Source organism: Diabrotica undecimpunctata, chromosome 3, assembly GCF_040954645.1.
Source record: "Diabrotica undecimpunctata isolate CICGRU chromosome 3, icDiaUnde3, whole genome shotgun sequence".
Lineage (NCBI taxonomy): Eukaryota > Metazoa > Arthropoda > Insecta > Coleoptera > Chrysomelidae > Diabrotica > Diabrotica undecimpunctata.
Window position 1 is genome coordinate 604,293 of NC_092805.1, and position 22,298 is coordinate 626,590.

A 22,298-nucleotide genomic window follows, 5' to 3' on the forward strand; every position below is an offset into this window, starting at 1 on the left:
AAAAATATTTTAAATATGCCGAGATATATCGAGAAAGAACAAAGACTAATATTAAAATTATTAAATTATTTTCAATTAGAAAAAGAGGGATTACGATCCTGCAACTGTCAAATTTAACTAAAATGACATGCAATAATTCTCGACATTCTTAAAATCCTATATTATGTCAAAATTAGTGACGCACTGAAAAAAAGGTTTGGGACAGACAGTAGCTTTATTTCGGTTACGATGTGCTTAATTATTATAATTTGTTGTAAATATGTAATGCGGATTTTGTTTGTTTCACACATATTTTTTATAGTCTGTCAAGTATCTACTGAGAAATTTCAAAAAGAAAAATGACGATTGTGATACTAATACTGTAACTTTGGTTACTTTGATACAAATTTCGCTGCCTTCAAGTCATTTGAAATGGGTCTAGCTAAATCAAAACTCATTTTTGTCAAAATTAATTTTATTTTAATGAAATTACACAGATAGTGCTATATTTTCTTCATTTTGTAGATCACATAATGAGTCTTCGTGGTTAGGTACGCTTGGTAGATCCATATTCTGTAAAGGTGCTTTGTAGTATTCCAACCCTTGGATTTTTGAGCCGTGTCTCCAAAATGAATTTTAAGCAAATTCTTGACGTCTATGTACTTCTCCTGAGTCACATTTTGCATATTGTTGGCTTCAAGTATGGTACTATTGATACGAGATAACCTTTCTTTAACTTGGTTAAGCTTCGAAACACTCCAGTTAAAACGTTGAAATTTTGAATACATGATTGGAAGATTTCCCATATTGGTCCTCGGTCCAGCAATAGCTGAATGAGTTCTGAGGCCCAAGTGCAGCTTTTGAGTATTTCTGAACGACAGTGAGATTATGTAAATAAAGCTGCCTGCTGGTCTGGCACTTTTGGTAAGGACAGGTTTTTCTGAAGGTTAAAGGAGAAAGTGACTATGTTGGTATTTTCTTCCTTCAGTAAATTATAGAATGCCCTGGTTCGTAGCTTGTAGATTCTTTTTTGATATATTAAATTTGCTTTCTCACCTTCTTCAGATCGTTTTACTTTTTCCTTTAGTGATAAACATGTGGAACTGATATCTGTACGTCGTGTACGAAAGTCTTAATTGAAATTTTTGTTGAAGCACCTCTTGGAAAAAGCCTCTCTTGACAGGTTCATTTGACGGATCACTTGAGTAAAAACGGTAGAGCTCAGTAATATTTAAGTTTTCAGACAGATATCTCCATTTAAATTTTCCACGGCAATAATGTGACTCAATACATTTTAGCTTCATTATAAAAGCCACAAAATTTGGCTGTCTTTCTGTCTCCACTCCTTCTTTCAATAGGTACATTACTGTCTTTTTTATAATTTTCAATGATTGATCTAACTCTTTTGTCGTATAATACGAAATATATTTAGAAATGCGTTTGGGCAGACATTTACAACCGTATTATCACTCAAATTAAAAAGATATTTGCACGTCGTTGTCTTCGCTGATCTTCTAGGCCTCTTGCAATTCTTGCTGCTAAAGTCGTCTTGTTACATCCTGTATTACAATATTATTTAATGTAAATATATCTCGTGCAATCTTTGTTAAACTGGAGTAGAATCGTTTGTTGACTTCTGTAAGTTTACTTAGTTTCAATTTTCTGCACTCACAAGCTGTTGATTTGTGCTGGCACTGCGGTTATTTTGGTACTTTTTTGATGTATCTGAAATAGAAATTTTTTTTTTCAGATCTCCTGAAAAATTGGTGGGTCAAAAACAAGAGATTTTTAATTCAAATAGAGGTTTAAGCTGTACTGTTACAAATAGTGCACTTACCTAAGACGTTTTTTAACATTACATTTCCATTTTTCAGTTTGTCTTTTTCGGTATTTAGTTTTTCGGAATTTGGATTAATGTGCTATTAAATGCTAACAATTTGTAAATAACAAAGCACTGATTTAAGTGAATCTGCCATGTTTTTTGTTTGCGATATTCAGTTCGCGTGAATGAAAGAAAGTCTCTTGATTGGCTCTTTTAAACATTGTTTGTTTTGATACGGAAATATTCCAAAACGTAGGTTACTTTGAAACGGAACGATAGGCATTAATGAGATGAATCCAGGGGAGTACATATCTCAAAACTGGAAATATGGCTACTCATTTTTGCGTGTCTTGCTTGCTTGCTACTCATGTTTGCTTGTCTGTCTTGCGACAGTGCTTCAAATATTGGGAGAATTTGCCATTAACTTTCTCAGCACGGCGGATCGTTTAAGACAAAACTTTCATCCCTAAACCAAAACAGTCTCAAATTAGTGAAATGTACTATACAAACTAAACAGTCTTTCATTTCATAAATTGTTTCAAATTTATTCCGATGTATTCATATTATTTACTATAGCTTCCGCATCAAGCCTTCATATTTTATTGCAAGTACGTCCTACTCAATCATCTACTCTTTTATTCCTATATCCAGTTGCTACGACTTCTGTAAACCGGCGACATAAAATCTTTCCCATTTTATTATTTTTACCACCTTCGTAACGCTTTTTCTCACTGTTTTATTTATACATTCCAAACGAAACCCGACCATATTCCAAGAAGCACTGCACCAGTGGAGACAAAAATGTGCGGGAATGGGGTTGAAGCTTAACAACCATTATCTGACAACGCTGTTCTTTGCAGATGATCAAGTACTAATTGCAAGCTGTGAAGAAGATGCAGATTATATGCTTAGAAAGCTCAAAGATGAATACGAAAAATGGGGGATGAGTATGAATATGTCTAAAACAGAATATATGCGAATAGACAGTGAAGACGAAGACCCGGATTTGGAAATTAGACAAATGAAAAGGTGCTACGAATACAAATATTTGGGAAGTATTATCTGCAGTAAAGGAACAACGGAACGAGATATAGACTATAGAGTGCAACAAGGCAGGAAGAGTGTTCAAATTCTGAATTCGATACTTTGGTCCAACAAAGCTACTATGAGAACTAAAATGACTATCTACAAAGTAATTGTAGAGCCCATTCTTACATATGGAGCAGAATGTTGGCAAATGACAGTAAAAGGAAAGAAAAAAGTTGACACGGTTGAAATGGACTACCTAAGAAGAGCTTGCCGTATATCAAGAGTAGAACGTATACCTAATTCTGAAATTAGAAGAAAAACAGATAGAGTACATACAACTTCTGAAAGAATAGAAACTAGACAGTTAATATGGTATGGACACGTACAGAGGATGGATGACAACAGATGGCCAAAAAGAGCTATGGAATACAATCCAAGTAATAGAAGGAAACGAGGAAGACCAGCCAAGTCTTGGATACAAGGTGTTATGGAAACCATGAAAGACAGAGCCATTGATGAAGACACCTGGAGAGATAGAAAAAGATGGCGATCGAAATGCGGGAAGCGGCAGAAGCTGTAGGATCCCCGCTTATATATATATACATATATATATATATATATATATATATATATATATATATATATATATATATATATATATATATATATATATATATATTATTATATCAACAGGTTTCAGAGATAAAAATGGTCAATTCATAAACAAAAATTCAACACCCCGTATCTCGGAAACAAAGCACTTGAGACATATACGTTTATATAGCAAACTGTCATTATTTTTTTTTGCAGAGTTACACCGTGCACTTTGTCGCACTTATTTACTAACACCCTGTATATTTTGTTATAATTTTTAATCTTTTCGTGTTTTGTAAATGTATATTAGTCTCAAAATCGTTATATATTATGCATAAATGTTAATGGCAACATATAGATAAAGCATATTCCGCATCGTTTACGTATCACAGTAAAGTAGTATGACGTATACAAGTCCCATAAATACTAAATTGCAATTTTAAAATAATTTGAGCTTGATAAACCAAATTCTTTAAAGTTGTTAAGCAGTCTATTTGTATTATAAAAGACATTCCATAAAATAACATAAACAAAAATTTCAAATTTGTGTTTTTAGTCTGTATCTATCAGTATATACATTTTTTCTTTGTTTTTCTTTATATTCTTTATTGAAGGTTTCAGGTATGGGTTATTTGTTCTGGCATCAAATTTCGCTACATCTTTTCAAGGGGCGTTCTACTAGGTGGTCTGATGAGGAACCTTTTTTGAAATAAAAAAACATGCCTTTCTTCTTCTTGTAGTGTCTATCCGTTTCGGAGGTTGGTGACCATCATGGCAATCTGTATTTTGCTAACTGTTGCTCTGAAAAGATTTGTGGTTGTTGTGATTTTTTTTCCACCACTTTTCAGAGCAGCCGTCTCAAAAGTCCTAATAGCTATGATGATTGCCGACCTCCGCCGTAGAGATGGCACTTAAAGAAGATTGAACCACGTACGTAGATTGTTCACGATAGAATATATTGTAGATATCTTCAGGATTCGACGATAAAATCACATTTCGAAAGCCTCAATTTTCCTGCAGGTAGCGTCTGTAAAAGTACACGACTCAACTCCGTACAACAGTATAGGAAAGATATAATATCATAGTATAGTAACCTGATTTTTATGGATACATATGGATAAATGCAGATCTTGCTTTCTTTATCCTACATTTTATTTCTCTTTGTAGGAAATGATCCCAATTTTCATTGACGTTCGTACCAAGTTAGGTGTATGTTTTTACTCTTTCTATTGGTTGACCATTCACACTGATTCTTTCAATTTGCTGTTCCTTCTTAGAGATCATCATACATTTTGTTTTCTTTATATTCAGTGAAAGTCCATATATCTGACTCACTTCTGTGATTCGATTCATTAACTCCTGGAAAGCTTCATAACTGTCAGCGAATATTATCGTGGCATTCGCGTATCTGATGTTATTGATACATTCTTCGTCAATTCAAATTTCGGCTTCAACATCCTCTACTGCTTCTTGAAAGATTTCCTCAGAGTATATGTTAAAGAGCAAGGGTGATAGTATACATCCGTGTCGGACCCCACGTTTGATTTTGATATCATCGGATTTATCCTTTGTTTCATTTCGTATTCTTCTATAGGTGTCTCGATATTCTGGAGTATTTGATGTTTTGTACTTCGTGTAAGCCCCTTGTTTCTCTTTTCATTTCTCTTTTATTTCTTTTCTGAACCATGGTGTATTCTTGTTGTTTCTTGTGTTCAGTATGACTTGGTGTTTTCCTAGAGCTTCTGTTGCTGCGTCTTCAATATTGTTTTTAATTTTCTCCCAGCTCGCGTGTATATCTTTGATGTCGTCTATTTGTTTCAGCTGTATCTTCTGTGCTAGCCTCCTTTGGTACATTTCTCTTGTAGAGTCGTTCCACAGTGATTCTACATTGAGTTTTTCCTCGGTGATTTCCTGTAGAAAATGTTTTGGTGTTATTTTGATTCTTATTTTTGCTAGTACTAGTTTGTGTTCACTCCCTGCGTCTGCTGAGTTTTAAGTTCGGATATCTAGAATCTGCTTTGGGTGGATTTTTCTATTAGTGACTATAAAATCAATCATACATTTGTGCCCCTTTCAAATGTACTGGAGCTTATAGTCGAAAAATGTATTATTGATTTTCAGATCGTTAAAAGCACAGAGATTAGCCATGAGTTCTCCATTTGCGTTGACATGGTTTTCATTAAATCTTAGTTTTACTCATCATCATCATCATCATCATCCAGCCTCAAGAGTCCACTGCTGAACATAGGCCTCTTCCTCATGTTTCCAACCCCGTCTATCTTGTGCCGCTCTTATCCAGTTTTTATTGAGTCTTCTTAAATCGTCAGTCTATCTTGTAGGTGGTCGACCGACGCTTCTCTTGTCTTCCCTTGGCCTCCATTCCAATAACCTCTTTGTCCATCACCCATCTGTCATTCTGGCTATGTGTCCTGCCCATCTTTATTTTAGGCTGGCTATCTTCTCGATGATGCCAGTCACTCCGGTTCTTCTCCTGATGTCTTCGTTGGTTATTCTGTCTCGCAGAGTTATTCCTAACATGGACCGCTCCATTCTTCTCTGCGTGACTCTCAGTTTGGTAGCTGCTGCTTTTGTTAAGGTAAGTGTTTCTGCTCCGTACGTCAAGACTGGGAGGACGCTCTAATCAAATACCTTTCTCTTTAGGCATGTGGGCAGCTCACTTTTAAAAGTTTCTCTCAGTTTTCCAAATGCTGCCCACCCAAGGCCGATTCTTCTCTTCAGTTCATGAGTCTGGTTATCCCTGCCAATCATAATTTCATGTCCCAGGTATTTATATCTATCTACGAGTTCTATTTCTTTCCCACCAATACTGATGTTCTGGTTGGGTACCAAATTGGTCATGATTTTTGTTTTCGAGATATTTATATTTAAACCTACACTTTCTGTAGCCACAACGAGTTCCTGTACCATCTCTCTTGCCATACCTAGATCTTCAGCTATTATAAGTATATTATCGGCGAAACGTAAGTTGTTTAGATATTCTCCATCTATTTTTATTCCCTTTGTCATCCAATCCAAATTCTTAAAAGCATGTTCTAGCACCGTATTAAAAAGTTTAGGTGACATTGGGTCTCCTTGTCTAACCCCCCGTTCTATTTTTATGCGATTACTGTTAGTATGTAATCTGACAGTGGTTGTTGCCTGCAGGAATATTTTGTATAATAATTTAGTATATCTATAATCTAGCCTGCATTCTTTAAGCGCCTGTAATATTTTGCTTAGCTCAACTGTGTCAAAGGCTTTGTGAAAACCGATAAATATTAGAACTAGAGGTTTATTGTATTCCACTGCTTTCTCTATTAGGGTTTTTATACTTTGTAGATGGTCATTTGTTCCGTAACTTTTTCGGAATCCTGCCTGTTCCCTTGGTTGATAAGTCTCTAATTTTCTTTCCATTCTCTTAACTAGTATTCGCGTAAACAACTTATATATATGGCTGAGGAGGCTAATCGGTCTGTAATTCTCTAAATTTGCTTTGTCTTCTGCTTTGTGTAATAGAATCATAGTAGCGTTGTTCCAGTCTGTTGGAATATTGGCGCTGTGAAGGCAGATATTGAAAAGTTATTTAATTTTTTCAAGTAATACATCCCCTCCAATTTTTAGTGCTTCTGATACTATTCCATCTTCACCCGGGGTTCGATTATTTTTCATTTTCTTCAGGGCTTCTTTGATTTCTGATTTTGTTATATCGGGCAGTAAATCTGATCCTTGGTTTAATACCCCAGTTTTTAGTGTAATTGGAGGTTCCGTATTATTATCTTTTTTTCTTGATATATATAACTCTGTGTAGAACTCTTCGACTATTCTTAATATTTCATCTCTGTTCGTTGTTTCTTCTCCAGTTCTGTTTCTCAGTTTGTTAATTTCTATTTTCCCCTTTTGTACGCTCCTCTTCAAAACTTTCATGTTCTTATTTTGCTCTATTGCCTGTTTTGTTTTTTCTACATTGTAGTTTCTTATGTCTTTTCTTATTGCCTTTGTGATCGTCTTATTTATTTGATTTATCGCTTCTTTGCTTGTAGTGTTATCTCCTTTCATTTGTCGCCTTAGTTCTATATGGGTTTTCGTGGGTTGACTCAGTTTTTCATCTTTTTTGCTTGTCGGGCAATATTTAGTGTGAGCCTGTTGCATTGTGTTGACTATTTGTTTGTTCAATATATTGATGTCTGCTGTTGTTGTATCTTTCAATGAATTACCAATATATTTTTCGAACTCCTGAATGTTAGTTGGTTTTGTCCATTTCTTTGGTTGTTTCTTATTTATCATTTTTTTTCGGTTGATATCGTTTTTTTAACTCTTACTAACCTATGATCACTGCTTGTACTGAACTGGTTACTGGTGACTTGTTTTACTGCTGGAACTACTTTATTTTCGATTCATGCATTAAAGTCACCCATAAGAATTAAAGGTTCTTCATAAGGTATATCATCCAGGATGGTTTTCAATTGTTCCTGTAAAATAGAACACGTCTAAAACAATGTTATATTAAAAACAATACTTTTTGCCGACGTTACCTAGAGTGTAAAAATTTTATTATGAAAATTTGAAGGTGAATATCTTATAAAAATAGAAATAGTACGTGATGATGATCTACTACTACTACTTTAAGTGATGGTGATAAAGAAATCAATATAATAGGAATCAACAGAACATCATTGCCGTGTAAGCAAATAATGTACTACTAAAATGCGCATGAAATAATGAATGAAAACGTTATCACAAAATTAGATAAAATAAATTTTAAGCATATTATTAGAGTAAACCATATTTGAACTTGTTTGCATATCTGCGTAAAAATAATATAAAAATCTTCAGGTTTTATCAACTTTAATTAAAACAATCAGCAATTGTGTATCTATCACTCGATTACCTCATTAACCTTCAATATGTATTCAATTGATAAAACGTTATCAGCGTGAAAGATAACAGCCCTCATCAAAACATTAAAGATAAGAACATCATTTGCATATATTTTGTCTAATTTTCAAAATTTATTTTAAAGTCGTAGATATTCGAAATGTTCAAATGGTTCAAATGGGTAATTATAAGAAATAATCTTATCCCAGAGACTAGACGCGATACCATCAGAAGCGAAGTCGAACGGGAAATATCATAACCAAGAGCCAGTTGTGGATCAAGTTCATAATGAGTAGCAACCTGTTAATATGCAGCAGGACAACAACGAGTTGCACGATAGATTGGTAAGAGAAATGGCACATACCGTATAAGAGTTTAATGGGACAAACACATTTAGCAGACCACCGCTACCAAAAATAAACTTAAATAAATAATAAATAAATAAATAAATCTTTTGTTGTGGATAATTTTTGTTAAAGATGATAATTGCACTTATTACTACCATTATTATTCACCTCCAAATCCAGTAAAGATCACCAATTATTTTTTTTTAAATTATGTTGTATTTAAAAAGCTCTGTGATTAAAATACATTTCTTTTTTTCTCAGTGTATCGATATTAAAATCGATACCAGTACACTAATTTAATTCTACATTATGTTTTTCGACATTTTCACGCAGAGTTGATGTCAAAGTAAAAATTAGTATCAATTATAGATTATTTTCCTCTCTGTAGGCAACAAGATAATTGAGTTGAGTCACTAACAATATTTTTCGTTCAATTAAAGGTTGGATAAATGTCGAAACTAAGTTAATGATGTTGTGACTTTTAATTAGAAATACATACTTGCCGAGAGTTAAACGAAATATAAACACCGTGAGAAATATAAATTTAATACTGGATTCGTAAATTCGAGAAAATGTTGCTCTAATACTAAGTAGTTTGTTTATGGAGATATGAATGCTTTGGAGCATACGCGTGGTCCACAGCGGCTGCCGTGGAACCCACACTTACAATGTCGCGGGGACAAAAATTGGGAAAGTGGAAAAAGAAGAGAGAAAAAGGCCAATAATGATAGATAATAAGGAACAATAGTTAAGAATCAAAATAATAAAAATTGAATTATAATTAAAACAAAAAAATATGCTAAAGAAAATTTATAATAAATATGCTGTACCTACAATAGGGACTATAAATCTGGGAGTAAGCGAAATGCGTTGGCCAGGTTAAGGGACCGCAAATATCGGGGAACACCGCGTTTACTATTCTGGAACAGATAACGGCAAACATGAATTAGGTGTCGGCATTATATTGATAAAAGAAGTGGCAAAATCTGTTGACAACTTCATCCCAATCTCAGCAAGAGTGATGCTCATACAACTGAAAGCAAGACCAATCCACATGAATATAATTCAAGTGTATGCATCTATAACATAAGGAACAGAAGAAGAGGTAGAACAACTATACCATAGCATTAATCAAGTCGTAAATATGTTAAAAAAGCCTGACCTAACAATTGTCATGGGTGACAACGCCAAAGTTGGGGCCAGGAAAACATCATTTGCAGTTGGACCATTTGGACTAGAAAACCGGAACGATCGGGAAGATACATTGGAGATTTTTGTGAAAGCAAATCAATTAGTAATAATGAACACCTGGTTTAGCTACACACAAGGAAATTGTACACCTAAAGATCTCCACAGGATTCTGTGGGAAGTATTGTAAGAAATCAGATTGATTACATACTAGTAAATATAGTAGTATAGAAACAGCTGAGCATCTGGAAAAAAATAAACCCGAGGGTAGATATAAATTATAATCATGTACCAGTTGTAGGTTATTTCAAAGTCAGAATGAAAAAGGTTACAAGTAAGTCGATGAAGAAGTATGATGTTAAAAAACTGAAAGATCCCAATGTTTAACTGAAGGTGAGTGAAAACCTATATACAAAGGTGCTAAAATGCAGAAAGGTAGGAACTATAGAGTAAAGTCTGACCATCATACAAGAAACAGTGAGAAAAATAAAAGAACAAAACCTGAAGAAAGATACAGAGAAACGGAAATCGTGGATGACCGATGAAATACTTGAACTTATGGATCAGAGAAAAAAACAAATAAAATCTCCAAGAATATAAGAGAATACATACCATCGTCAGAAAAAAGATAAGAGAAGCCAAAGAGAAACAAAAAACACAACAATGTCAAGAAATATCAGAGTCGAACTTTAATGTCCATCGAAAGGAAATAGCTGGGAAGTTCCGAAGACGTAACAGCAGAAAAATAACAGATGAAAAAGGCAATTTTGCCATAACCGAAAAAGATAAAAAGAAAGTATGAAAAGAATACTTGAAGAAACTTTTCCACGACCTTAAAACAATACACGAACCCACCATTGAAGAAAATTCAGGTCCCGAAATTATATCAGAAGAAATAACGGCAGCCGTCAGACAAATATAAGATGGAAAGACACGGGGACTTGATGAAATTCCTGCAGAACTACTTAAGGTATTAGATGCATAACAAATAAAAATAATAACTGAAATATTTAAAGAAATATAAAAGGCTGGAAAAAGCCAGTAGAATTGCTCAAAACGGAGTTCAAATGAGAAATTAATTAAAGCAGATATGAGCTACTCCAATGCATTTTGGAAGACAAAATTGAAGGAAAAAGGGTTCCAGGATAAAGAAGAATATTCTGGCTTGAGCATGGTATAGAAAGACCTCAACACAGATATTCCGTATAGCAACCAACAAACTCATCATAGCCAGAATGATCACCAACGTTCGGAACGGACACGCTCCCTAAGAGGAAGGAGGATTTTTGATTTATTTAATATTCACTTTAAATTGATTATGATATCGGGCGTTATTAAACAGACGATTTTATATTGTTAGATTGGATGACATTTATGAATTATGACATTTATCGATCTATTATTTCTGTTTATTTTACTATATTTTATTGACATATATACTTTTAATTTTATACTTTTCACTTAATGTCTGTATTTTGTTAGTTATTTTTCATGTTGAAACGCTTTCATAAGAGTATGACGCTTCTGCTGACGAGTGCATCTTGTAGCGCTAGTTCTGTGACGCTCGCCTCAGTATCTCACTATAGAGAAAAAAAGTAAAATACAACGACAGTACAGAAGCTTCGCTTCAAAAAGTGAAGGAGGTGGTAGGGGTAGAGTGCTATTTCCAGCATCGGAACCCAGATTAAAAAAAAATTGGCCACGGTTATGCTTTGGAGATTTAGTTCTATCCCATAAAATATTTAAAAGAAAATAATAAACTTTAAGATCTTAAGATGTACGGAATTTTTACACATATGCCTTTTGGTTGGAAAAAGAAAACAAAAATAATATTCTTGCTATTTCTGTTCTAATTGCAATTACACGTTATCCATTGGTTATTCTCTTTATTTATGTCTCATTTATGAGATCCAACAATTTATATAATTTAAAATTAATAATTTAGAAAATAAATTATGGTTAAGTACAACGAAAGCAATATTTTTGACATTTTAAAAAATACTAACTTTTTTTTTTAAATAAACACAAAACTATCGAAGATGCGTCAATTTTGCTGAAACAACAAAAAGTTAGCATTTTTTTTACAGAAAATACAGTTATATATTTAAAAATCTGCTTGCTTAATAGCATGCTTCGAAGAATGAACAGAATGAAGTTGTTGGAAGCGCATCGATAAAACGCACATCACACGACCGTAATTCATAAAATCATATGCTAAAATAAACCTCCTTGACTAAGTTTCCTACCTTAACTCCCCTTAAAAATCCTTCTCAGGTAACACTTTTAATATAAGCGATAAGATCTTTCCTAGCCTGTGCATCTTGCAAACCTTTAAAGATCATTTTGGATCCCGGCATCAACTTTTTAGGATCTTCTAGCAACTGGTCGAGTTTTTCTTCGGTCCATACACCTATTTCTTTGTTAACTTTTGAAAACTTAAATCCACTGATTTGTCCTCCGACTTTGCCGATAAACCCATGCAGATTCGGACCTGTTTTGTGCTTTCCACCGGCTTCTGTAGTGTGACACATGGCACATCGTTGCATGTATAGTTTTTTTCCGCGTTCTATATCTCCTGGCATGGTTCTTTGTCCACTTCACATATTAGGTAAAAGAGTTACTATAATAGTATAAGTTGTTAAAAATTGTAATGTATATTTTTAAATAACACTAACAATTTTGTAAACATTTTTTGACATTTTTAATTTTTTGATTCAACCTAAAAATACCATTTTTATTGAATCAGTTGACGTGAAATTGTAGATAAAACATGACATAAATTTACATTAATTCGCAATTGAAAACAAAGTATCTGACCTCTGGCAGAATAAATTTAAACTACTGAAAGTGGTATAAACAAACCAGGCAGCTGTTGATTTAAATGGAATTTGGTCAAAATTTTTAGTAAATTTCAGCATTATGAGTACATTAAAATATTTTAAATCAAATCGGTTTGTTCTGTTCCTAAAGTCAAATCAAAATTTTCATAAGATATTTCCCTGTTTCCCATTCCTAGACTGGAAAACCTGGAAAACTGGAAAAAAAGTAACATCTTATATGTACGTTTGTAGTCTACATTTTCTTAGCAGTAACTTAATTTTGCCAGGTTAGTAATTAGATAATAACATATTTTTATTGATAATATCCCAAAATACATGTTTATAAATCCAACAAATACTTTGATTCTATCCGACATCTTGCAGAGGTACTAACAAAGAAAAGAAGGCTGAATAAAAATGCTGTACCATCACAAAAATTACCTCAAAGTTCTGTCATAACATAAATCAATAACCCTGCTGTTGCACTAATTAGGATGGACATAATCCAAAGAAAAATCTTTGGATTCTGTCATCAGTGTCATCATCAGTGTTGCCACAGAAAGTCCGAACTGAAAGTACGTCTCAAGGAGGCCAATCAAAGTTGGAAGTCACACGTTGTCATGCAGTGAATCTTTTTAAAACTTAAACATCTAACAATTTTCTCCAATCTATCTCCAATCAGAAACAGACAGGCTAGGAATAGTCCCAGAAGCTTAGTTTGGATTCCAAGCAGAACACTCCAGCGAACTACAAGTACTCAGGCTAACAGACAGAGACTAACAGTTGGATTCAATGACAAGCAGTATACAGGAGCACCCTTCCTGGACGTAAGCAAAGCCTTCAACAGATTCTAGCTTGAAGGACTGATAGACAAAATGAAAAGCTATGGATACAGCAGAGCCATGACAAGACTAATCTCATCATACTTGAGCAGTGAGAGCTTTAGGACTCAGATAGGACAAGTCCTCCAAGCATGGAGCTCCAAGCTAGAGTTACCTCTACTGTATACAATATACACCGTCGATGTTTTAAGAACACCAGGCACCCTACTCAGTCTTTGTGTAAATGCCGCAGCAATTGCGGCTAAAAACAGAAACATTTATGTAGCTGTAAATAACTTACATACAGCATTGGATAACATAGAAGAATGGAGCATTCAATGGAAAATAGTCATCAACTCAGAAAAAACGCAAGTAGTCATGTTTAAAAAGAGAAGAGAAACCCCAGACGAATAGCTGACAGTGCAAAATAATCTCATCAAATGGAAAAGAGAAACAAAATAACTAAAAGTCACAATGGATCAAGGACGAATCTTTACGCAAGATGTGGACCAAACTATCCAAAAAATAATAACATCGAGAGCGGCAATAAGAGGACTCGTAGCTGTAAGAAGCAAATTAAGACTATAACTGAAAATAAGACTGATTAACAGCATCATTCTTTCAATAATAACATGCGTATGCAATTTTAACTTCAATTCAGACATCTCTTAAAAATAAAATAACAAAAATCCCAAAAAACGGCTTTAATCGCCAAAACTTTTACAAAACTAATAACCAAAAGACAAAAGTCACATATCAATAAACCCTAAGCCTGGGCACGAGAGGCCCACAACCTCGATCACCAAGCCCGGAGCAGACTTGGGGCCCGAGCAAGTAATTTCAGATTCGATGATAAGTCACCAGAGATAACAGAAAAAGATAGCATATCGTGTTGGAGTTCTTATACCCAGAACTTCCACACGTCAAGTACTTTGCTGAGAGAGAGAGACCCTATTGCGCATCAAAGTGCTATAGAGTGGAAAAGGGTGATCTGGAGCATTTTGTCTCGGTGAAGTGACTTCTGATTACATGAGTTGGTCCTCTCCGCCCCAATACATTGTAACATCTCAGTGTTATTTTAAGAGGTGTATTATAAGTCTCACAGGCTGGGTTAAATTAACTTGCTTGCTTGCAATCGCTCTCTTCAGTTTCAGAGCATCGGGTACCCGTTGCCTGTCCAGACATCCTCCACTATAGGGTTTTATGCCCTGGAGGGCTTTGCTATTTGTAGCAACTGCTACCTTAATTTCATTTTCTCTTTACGGGTTTGTAGCCTCGAGAAATCCTTTTGTTGGGATAAGGGTGTCCACGACAATTACTGTGATTTCTTACCATCTACATTTCATCCACCGAAGAAAAATAAGTAGTAGATAATGGATTGACGTCGGCATTCTCATTTCTAGAATATATATTTAAACTTTTTACGTCGAATACAACTTGAAAAGAATCTAATAAAAAAAAATCGGTTGCCTGTAAAGTCGGTTTTACGGGCGAAGATTTTACGTGACAACGTCTTTTTCTCGGTAGAATATTTATTGATATGAATATTATTAAATTGCACAATAGGAACAAGGAACTAAATGAAAATAAGAATTGCACAAATTTTAACTATAGAAATATATTTTGTTTACTAAAACATTGTACATGTAAACTCAGTTTCTCAACTTTTGTGTCAATCTAACAATTAATCAATCAATCATAGTTTACGATAATGAAATATTAGTGTACAATTATTTACCTTTATTGTTGTAGTTGTTGTAAATGACGAATCTAAGCACTCCACATTTTCACTACAGACACAGCTGACGATACTTTAACCACACGTGTGAACTTGTATTATGACGCTTTCTCGGTTTTCCAACGCCAAAAACGCTCGAGAAAGACAGAGACACAAGCACGCACCGATTCAACGCGTGTAATTCTCTAGTGCTGCGCGCGCAGCGGACCGATCATGTTTGAGTGGGAGAGAGACGCAAGACATTCGCCGGTCCGGGGGGCCTCTCTCTCGTTCGGTGACTCATCGTAACAGACGTGAGCGGGCGTTAAGGTGGGTACACATATGCGAGCCGAACGGTATACGTACAGTACGCGTACAGATCCTTGAAAAATATTCTACATCGTACTAATCGCATACTTATCTCGATCCATGGAAAGCGACAAACCAACAACGAACACACATGTGCGAAATGATTCATTTTATTTATAATTTGGGTACTGATTTATGTTCCTGTTTTTGCTTGTTTAACAAAAATAAAATTATGTACAGTAATCATCGACGTATAAATAAAGATTTTATCTTTATTTATACGTCCATGACAATAATCAGTTTACTGTTTTCTCACGTCTCTCTAGGAAGGAACACGTCATTCACACAATGTCGATTTGATGAGACAATAAAATGTTCGCAGCGTCTAGTAGCGCCGTCCAAACTGAAAGACGAGCTTCTTTTGAAGTCGTGGAATAAACCGCAACAATTTGGTTCGCGACGAGTCACGATGAAACAGTACGCAAGCGGTTTTTTCTGCCGTACACATTAACGAATATAGCGTTCACAAACGGTTCGCGAACAGTTCTGCTCGCAAATGTGTACCCGCCTTTACACTTTTTCATGAGTGACTCCGAGCCACAACCTAATTTAAGACGTTGTCACGTCAATAAATATATAACTTGGAATAAAATAAATACTTAATGGAAATATGATTAAATTGAAGATAAACGGAAATGGAATTAAAATGTGGAGACGGATTATTATAGTAGATATTAGATGGATGACTTAATGTCAAACCCAAACTCATTAGGCTGGACCACTTTACGGTGGGTGTTGGATTCCTCCCATTGATGGACTTTTAAAGCACCCCCGAGGATCAAATTAGCATTTTTCCGATTGGTATATCCACGACGTAGTGATAGGATAAAAATTTAATAACTAAATAATTACTAAATTATTAACTAAAAAGAAGAACAGTGTATTACCGGCATCCTTTATAAATAGGAAAGAGTATGGTTAACAAAGATCTAAACCGTCGAAAGAGGAAAAGGAAAAACATTGGGAAAATATATTATGACAAAGCAAAGGTAACTAACCTTATAATGATTTTAAAGAGTTGAAGATATTTTTTACCATACATTTTCATTTTATTGTTAGTTAAATTAACGATTTGTTAATTTTTTTAGTCAAATTCGTGTTTTTATACAATGTATCATATCTCAGTAAAAGGTCTGACAGATACGACGCTTTAGCAGCTGCGACATTCTCTAGAGTTCGAACGTAATGTTGTTGTCTATACTGTGGTAATACTTTCTATTATTATCGAACAATGAGATTTTGTCCATCTCTAAATAAGTTTCGCGTTCGTTCAATGGTCTGAGAAATAAATGGCCTTCGCAGTTATAGTTTTATTGAAAGTCGACTGCCACAAGATTCGACAAGCATGTTTTGTTTTGCTACTACTTTAACCGCGTTTAACATCAGTCTAAACGGTTTTCACTGCTGCTATAAAGATTATAAGTAACATCGATGGTGTTATAATAATGATAAAATTGTATATTAGAGAGAATACACACAAAGATGCATAAAAATTTATACAAAGATAAAGTCCACACAAGTACAAAAAAATGCAACGGAGGAAATTTTGGTCAAATTCAAAGTATTTCAGTTTTTTTTATTTTTAGCCGTGTTTTGATGATTTTTTAGCAAACTGTGTAAAACTTTATGAATTTTAATTTGGTATAGTGAGTTTTTTAATAAAATTGTGTATGTGACTTGAAAAGCAGTTGTCATATCAACATCCCAGAAGCATTGTATTTAAATAATGATTAAAAGCAACGACATGATCTTGGTTTTAATGAAAAATGATAATAATAACAAAACATAAAAAAACAACTTAAATGTAACTTAACCTAAGTTCGCAAATAACAAAGAAAAACTACTAAAAACTAATTTAATACTTTATATTGTCTCTCCTAGCCTCTATAACTGCCTGTACACTTTCGGTTTGTGCTGTCTATGAGGTTGCGAATATCATCTTGCTGGATGTTTTGCCATTCCTCTTCTAGAGCCAAGCAAAGTTTGTTAATTGAGGCTGGTGCGTCTTCGCGACCTCTAATATTTAGACCAAGCAAATTTACAACCACAGTTGTAAATTGCTTGGCTCACGAATAAAAGAAAATAATTTGTTGATACTTGGTACATCTATTTACAAGTACAGGTACAGAAATTAACAGATTGCTCAGTTTTTTAGGCAGGGAGGGGCTTTAGTCTACTATCATAATATTGGTGGTCTATTGAATGAGTTTTTTATTGAGTACAGTAAGGATGATTGGAAGTTTTTTATAGACTTTTCATAAACAAGATTAAAAGCTGCACTCTTACACAATGGGAACACTTATGCTTCACTTCCTATTGCTCATTCGGTCCATTTGACAGAGACATATGAAAATCTGAAATCAGGAAAGTACAGTACAGGCTTTACGGAGAGAGGCAAAAGGTAATAAAAAGCTGACAACGGAAAGAAAAAATTCCGAAGACCGTACTATCACCAAAGCCTTTACAAAAAAAGAAAAAAGTAGATCAAAAAAGCGATGGAAAGACAGTGTATATGAAAAATTACAAAAAGTAATATTGAGATTTGGAAAAACAATCATTGGGCAGAAATCAATTGAAGGAAGTGGTTAAACAATGTATGGAAAGACTATAAGAAATATTAAATGTATAATTATATCAATCAATGTAAATTGTAATTCTTCATCGTTCTTGTTAAAAAATTGTTCTACAGTGATAAATTCTCACTAAACAATCAATTTTTAGCAAGCACGCCTTGTACATTCTAAAATATTAATTATTTTAATTACTGGTTTAATGTATCTACGATGTTATACTTTGATACTTTGTTTGCCTTATTAAAAAAATAGTAACATACTTTGTATCTCTTTTTATTGAGGTGGTTATCCTGTGAATCTGTAATAGTCTTGCGAAACTCATTGCTACTTTTCAGTAACCCAATAAACATCTGTCTTCTGGTCGCTGGAGCGAATGATAAGGGTCCTTTGCACTTTAAGAGGAAATATAAGGGGCCAATGGGTTAGAAATGAGCTTAATGGAAAAGATATTACCTAATATCTTTTAACAGGGTATTATCGTGGATAGTTTTCAGTGTTTTATCTTATATGTTGCTTTCTTTGTGTACGAATTTATTTAAGTAAAATGAATTAAAAACAGATTATTTTCTATTTGAGATTGATTTAATTAATTTTTTAAACGCTCAATTTTTCAAGACGAGTTCTTCTTATTTCTTGGTTCTTTTAGATTGTAACTTTTATGTCTTTATGTTATTTCAGTTTTGTTTGTTTTATTTTATTTTCTATTTGCTTTAGTAGATCTTCAGTCCTACTTCAGACTCTTTCAAGTCGTGTAATGAATTTAATTTTTTTTTTCAGACCCCAAAGAACCTGATGAAGACTTCAAAGAGGAAGTTACAAGCTCGGAATAAACAAACTTGACGCAATTTAACCTAGAAACCAGGTAAGTTTAATATTAATTTTTCATATTTTTTGCCTGTTCTTGTTATTTTTTTTTCTTTGATAATATGATCGCTGGAATAAGTTCTTAAATTGCTGCTGTATTATCAATTTCATATGAAAATATATCAGCTATGGCGGTAACAGGAGAATGACTCACTGAAAGCGCCCACTGAAGAAAAAATCCTCTCGCTCTGCTGGTCAGAAAAAGATTATAGCGAGCGGTCCAGCTACGAGATAACCTTTTTCCGACAAATAGCATCCCATCAAATCCACCATACCCCAAGAAACAAAGCATTTAAAAATTGAAAAATTACTGGGCGCTATATACAATATAGAATAAAAACATTTAAAATATATCTTACAATCTGAGTTTTTATACAGTTAGTATATTTGCGAGAGATGGGCCCGATTGGTCAAGTAGTTTTTAATTAATTCTATTTGTTTATCCCATTTGGCATTTTCCCACGGGAAATTATTTCACGGACATTTTCAAATGGTTGTACAGGTGCTTTGTCAATACTTAGAATGGCTTGTTTGGTCTAATTCTCTTCATAAGATCTTAGTTTTTCATGTTTTCAAACAAGTATGTTAATTAAAGTATAATTTTTCGCCTTATAAACAATTTCATTATCTGCGCCGTTTTTACCTTTACAAAAAAAATACTTCATCTGAAAGGTTATAAAAAAAACACATCTTCAAAAAAAAAGAAATAGTTTGTATGATCAACTGAATCGGAGATAATTTTATTAAATTCACAGCGCAATTGTTTCTACTCATTAAGAGCTGAAACTTTGGCAGTTTGTCAATGAAGTTTCAGTTCTTCATTTAAAATTTAATTAAGTTTAATATAAGGAAGCAATTCAAAAGTGTAACAATGTCGCCTGGGCAAAGTGTGTAGATTATATTAACCCTGTATCTGGTAATGTAACTTTTTGGCAACATCAAGTTTGAACTAAAATTTCAATATCATAGTACTTTATATACCTTATCTAGAAAGGTTGCCTTTAAACTACAACGTCTTTTATTAGTGTTAAGGCTGGCAGCACCATTTATTATAAGGTTTGGGAAATTTTATTTCATTGTGGCCGAAATTCAGATAACGAAAGTGAAAGTCTAGACTTAATAACAGCACTATTTAATAAGATATATTACACAGGTAAAATACCAACAGGTTGGCTAAAATCAACATTCGTAGCATTACCAAAAAAATCGAATTCCTCACAATGCAATGATTATCGAATATTAAGCTTGATGTTTCATGTCCTTAAAACTTTTCTAAGAATCCATACACGAATTTACAAGAAGTGTGAGTTCCAGATGAGTGACACTCAATGTGGATTTCGAAACGGATTGGGAAGTTTTTTGCTTTAAATGTGTTAACGCAATGATACAGAGACATGAATGTAGATGTATATTCATTTTTTATTGACTATCGAAAAGCATTTGACTGCGTTAACCATCAAAAGATGATCGAAATTCTGAGAACAACTGAAGTTGACGAACAAGACTTGCGAATTATCTCAGTATACTAGTACCAAACGGTAACAATTGAAATAGAGCACGCAAAATCCGAAAATATACAAATCAGACGTGGAGTGAGACAGGGTTGCGTCTTATCACCGCTATCGTTTAATTTGTATTCGGAGTCTATATTCAGAGAAGCATTAGATGAGGTTCAAGGCGGAATTAAGATTAACAGAATCAGCATAGACAACATCAGATATGCTGATGATACCGTCTTAATAGCAAGCAACGCAAAAGAACTACAAATAAATGAGGTAGTTCATCACAGCGAAATGTTCGGTTTACATCTAAACGTTTCCAAAGCTAAAACTTTAGTATTTTCAAAGACACCAATAAACGTACATGTGTATCCCAAGGGTCAAATAATTCAACAGGTAAATTCCATAAAATATTTGGGAGCAAATATCAATAGTCAGTGTAATCCAAAAAAAGAAATCCTATCAAGAATCGAACAAGCAAGGAAAGCATTCATGAGCATGATAACATTTTTTACAAGATCAGACCTTAGTCTGCAGCTTAGAATCCGAATGATCAGATGTTACGTTTTTTCTGTCTTACTGTATGACTGTGAAAGTTGGACAATGAACTCTGAAATAGAAAAAAGAATGGATGCCTTTGAGATGTATATATATATATATATATATATATATATATATATATATATATATATATATATATATATATTGTTATGATGTATTGTTTGTTTGAATGATGAGCAATGAGTATTTTTAATAATCTAATATATAGGGTTTTATCGCGGTTCTCAAAGAATTAGTTTGTAAGTACTTTTTTAAATTATCTTTATTAGATCTACTATGAAACACACATATATATCTAAACTAGCTAATGTAAATTTAAAATAAACTATCTTTAAATTGAAATTCTTATGAAACTAATTAAATTCTATAGACAATGTAAAATTTAAACAAACTATCTTCAAAATTGAAATTGTTATGACACTAACTAAATTATATTAACAAAATTTTTGTACCTTTCTGTCACTGAATGCCTAAATGAACTGTTTTCCACTATATAGATTATAATCACCACTCAAATGTCTTCTTCTTAGCTTCGGTTATCCTTGTTTTTATGAAATTACTTTTTCCAATTATCAGCTTCCACCAATTTAAGATATTTTTCTTCACAGCATTTATAAACCACCAAGCAAACCAGCAAACAGCATTTATATTTATTCTTCTTTTCTATATACCAATATCCAACCACCAAATATATTATTGAATTTTAATACTCAATTAATACTTCTTCCATTATCCAATTATCATTTATACATAACATAATTTTTAATCTTCAATATTATTTTCTTTATACTGTTTCTTAATATTGATTTAACTCACTATATTGAACAATTGTATCTGATTGACTGCCTCTAACTAATTTTCATACTAAAAAACTCATAACTGATTGACTAACTGAATGGACTTTCTTACTAAACTTTCTGACTGAACTGTAACTGATAACTCATCACTGATTGACTAACTGAATCCAAATCACCGGGTATTTATATCTTTTTTCATGTTCTAGAATCATCTGGCAATAAATCATGTTCGATTTGTTCCATCTATATCTAAAGAATTTTCTGGAACAAAACAATTTCGCAAACAAAGCCATCTCCGGTGATCTAGAGAATTCCTTACTTATCTATCGAGAATTTTGTTGGCATTTAGGCTTTTCAGATCAGAGTATACATTTAAATCAGTAACTTATATAAAGTAAACATTTAAATTTAATAAATTACACATTTTAAACATCATATTATTAT

The 22,298-nt window shown here is 33.4% G+C and overlaps 2 protein-coding genes across 2 annotated transcripts in view; both read right to left on the reverse strand.

Annotated features, from left to right (window-relative positions):
* LOC140436337 (uncharacterized) overlaps positions 1-22,298 on the reverse strand; it is a 223,365-nt gene that overhangs the window by 172,829 nt on the left and 28,238 nt on the right. The gene's annotated exons all lie outside the window — the stretch shown is intronic.
* Positions 12,105-12,416, reverse strand: LOC140437927 (cytochrome c-like). The gene has a single exon (XM_072527713.1). The coding sequence runs from the start codon at positions 12,414-12,416 to the stop codon at positions 12,105-12,107; it is 312 nt and encodes a 103-aa protein (XP_072383814.1).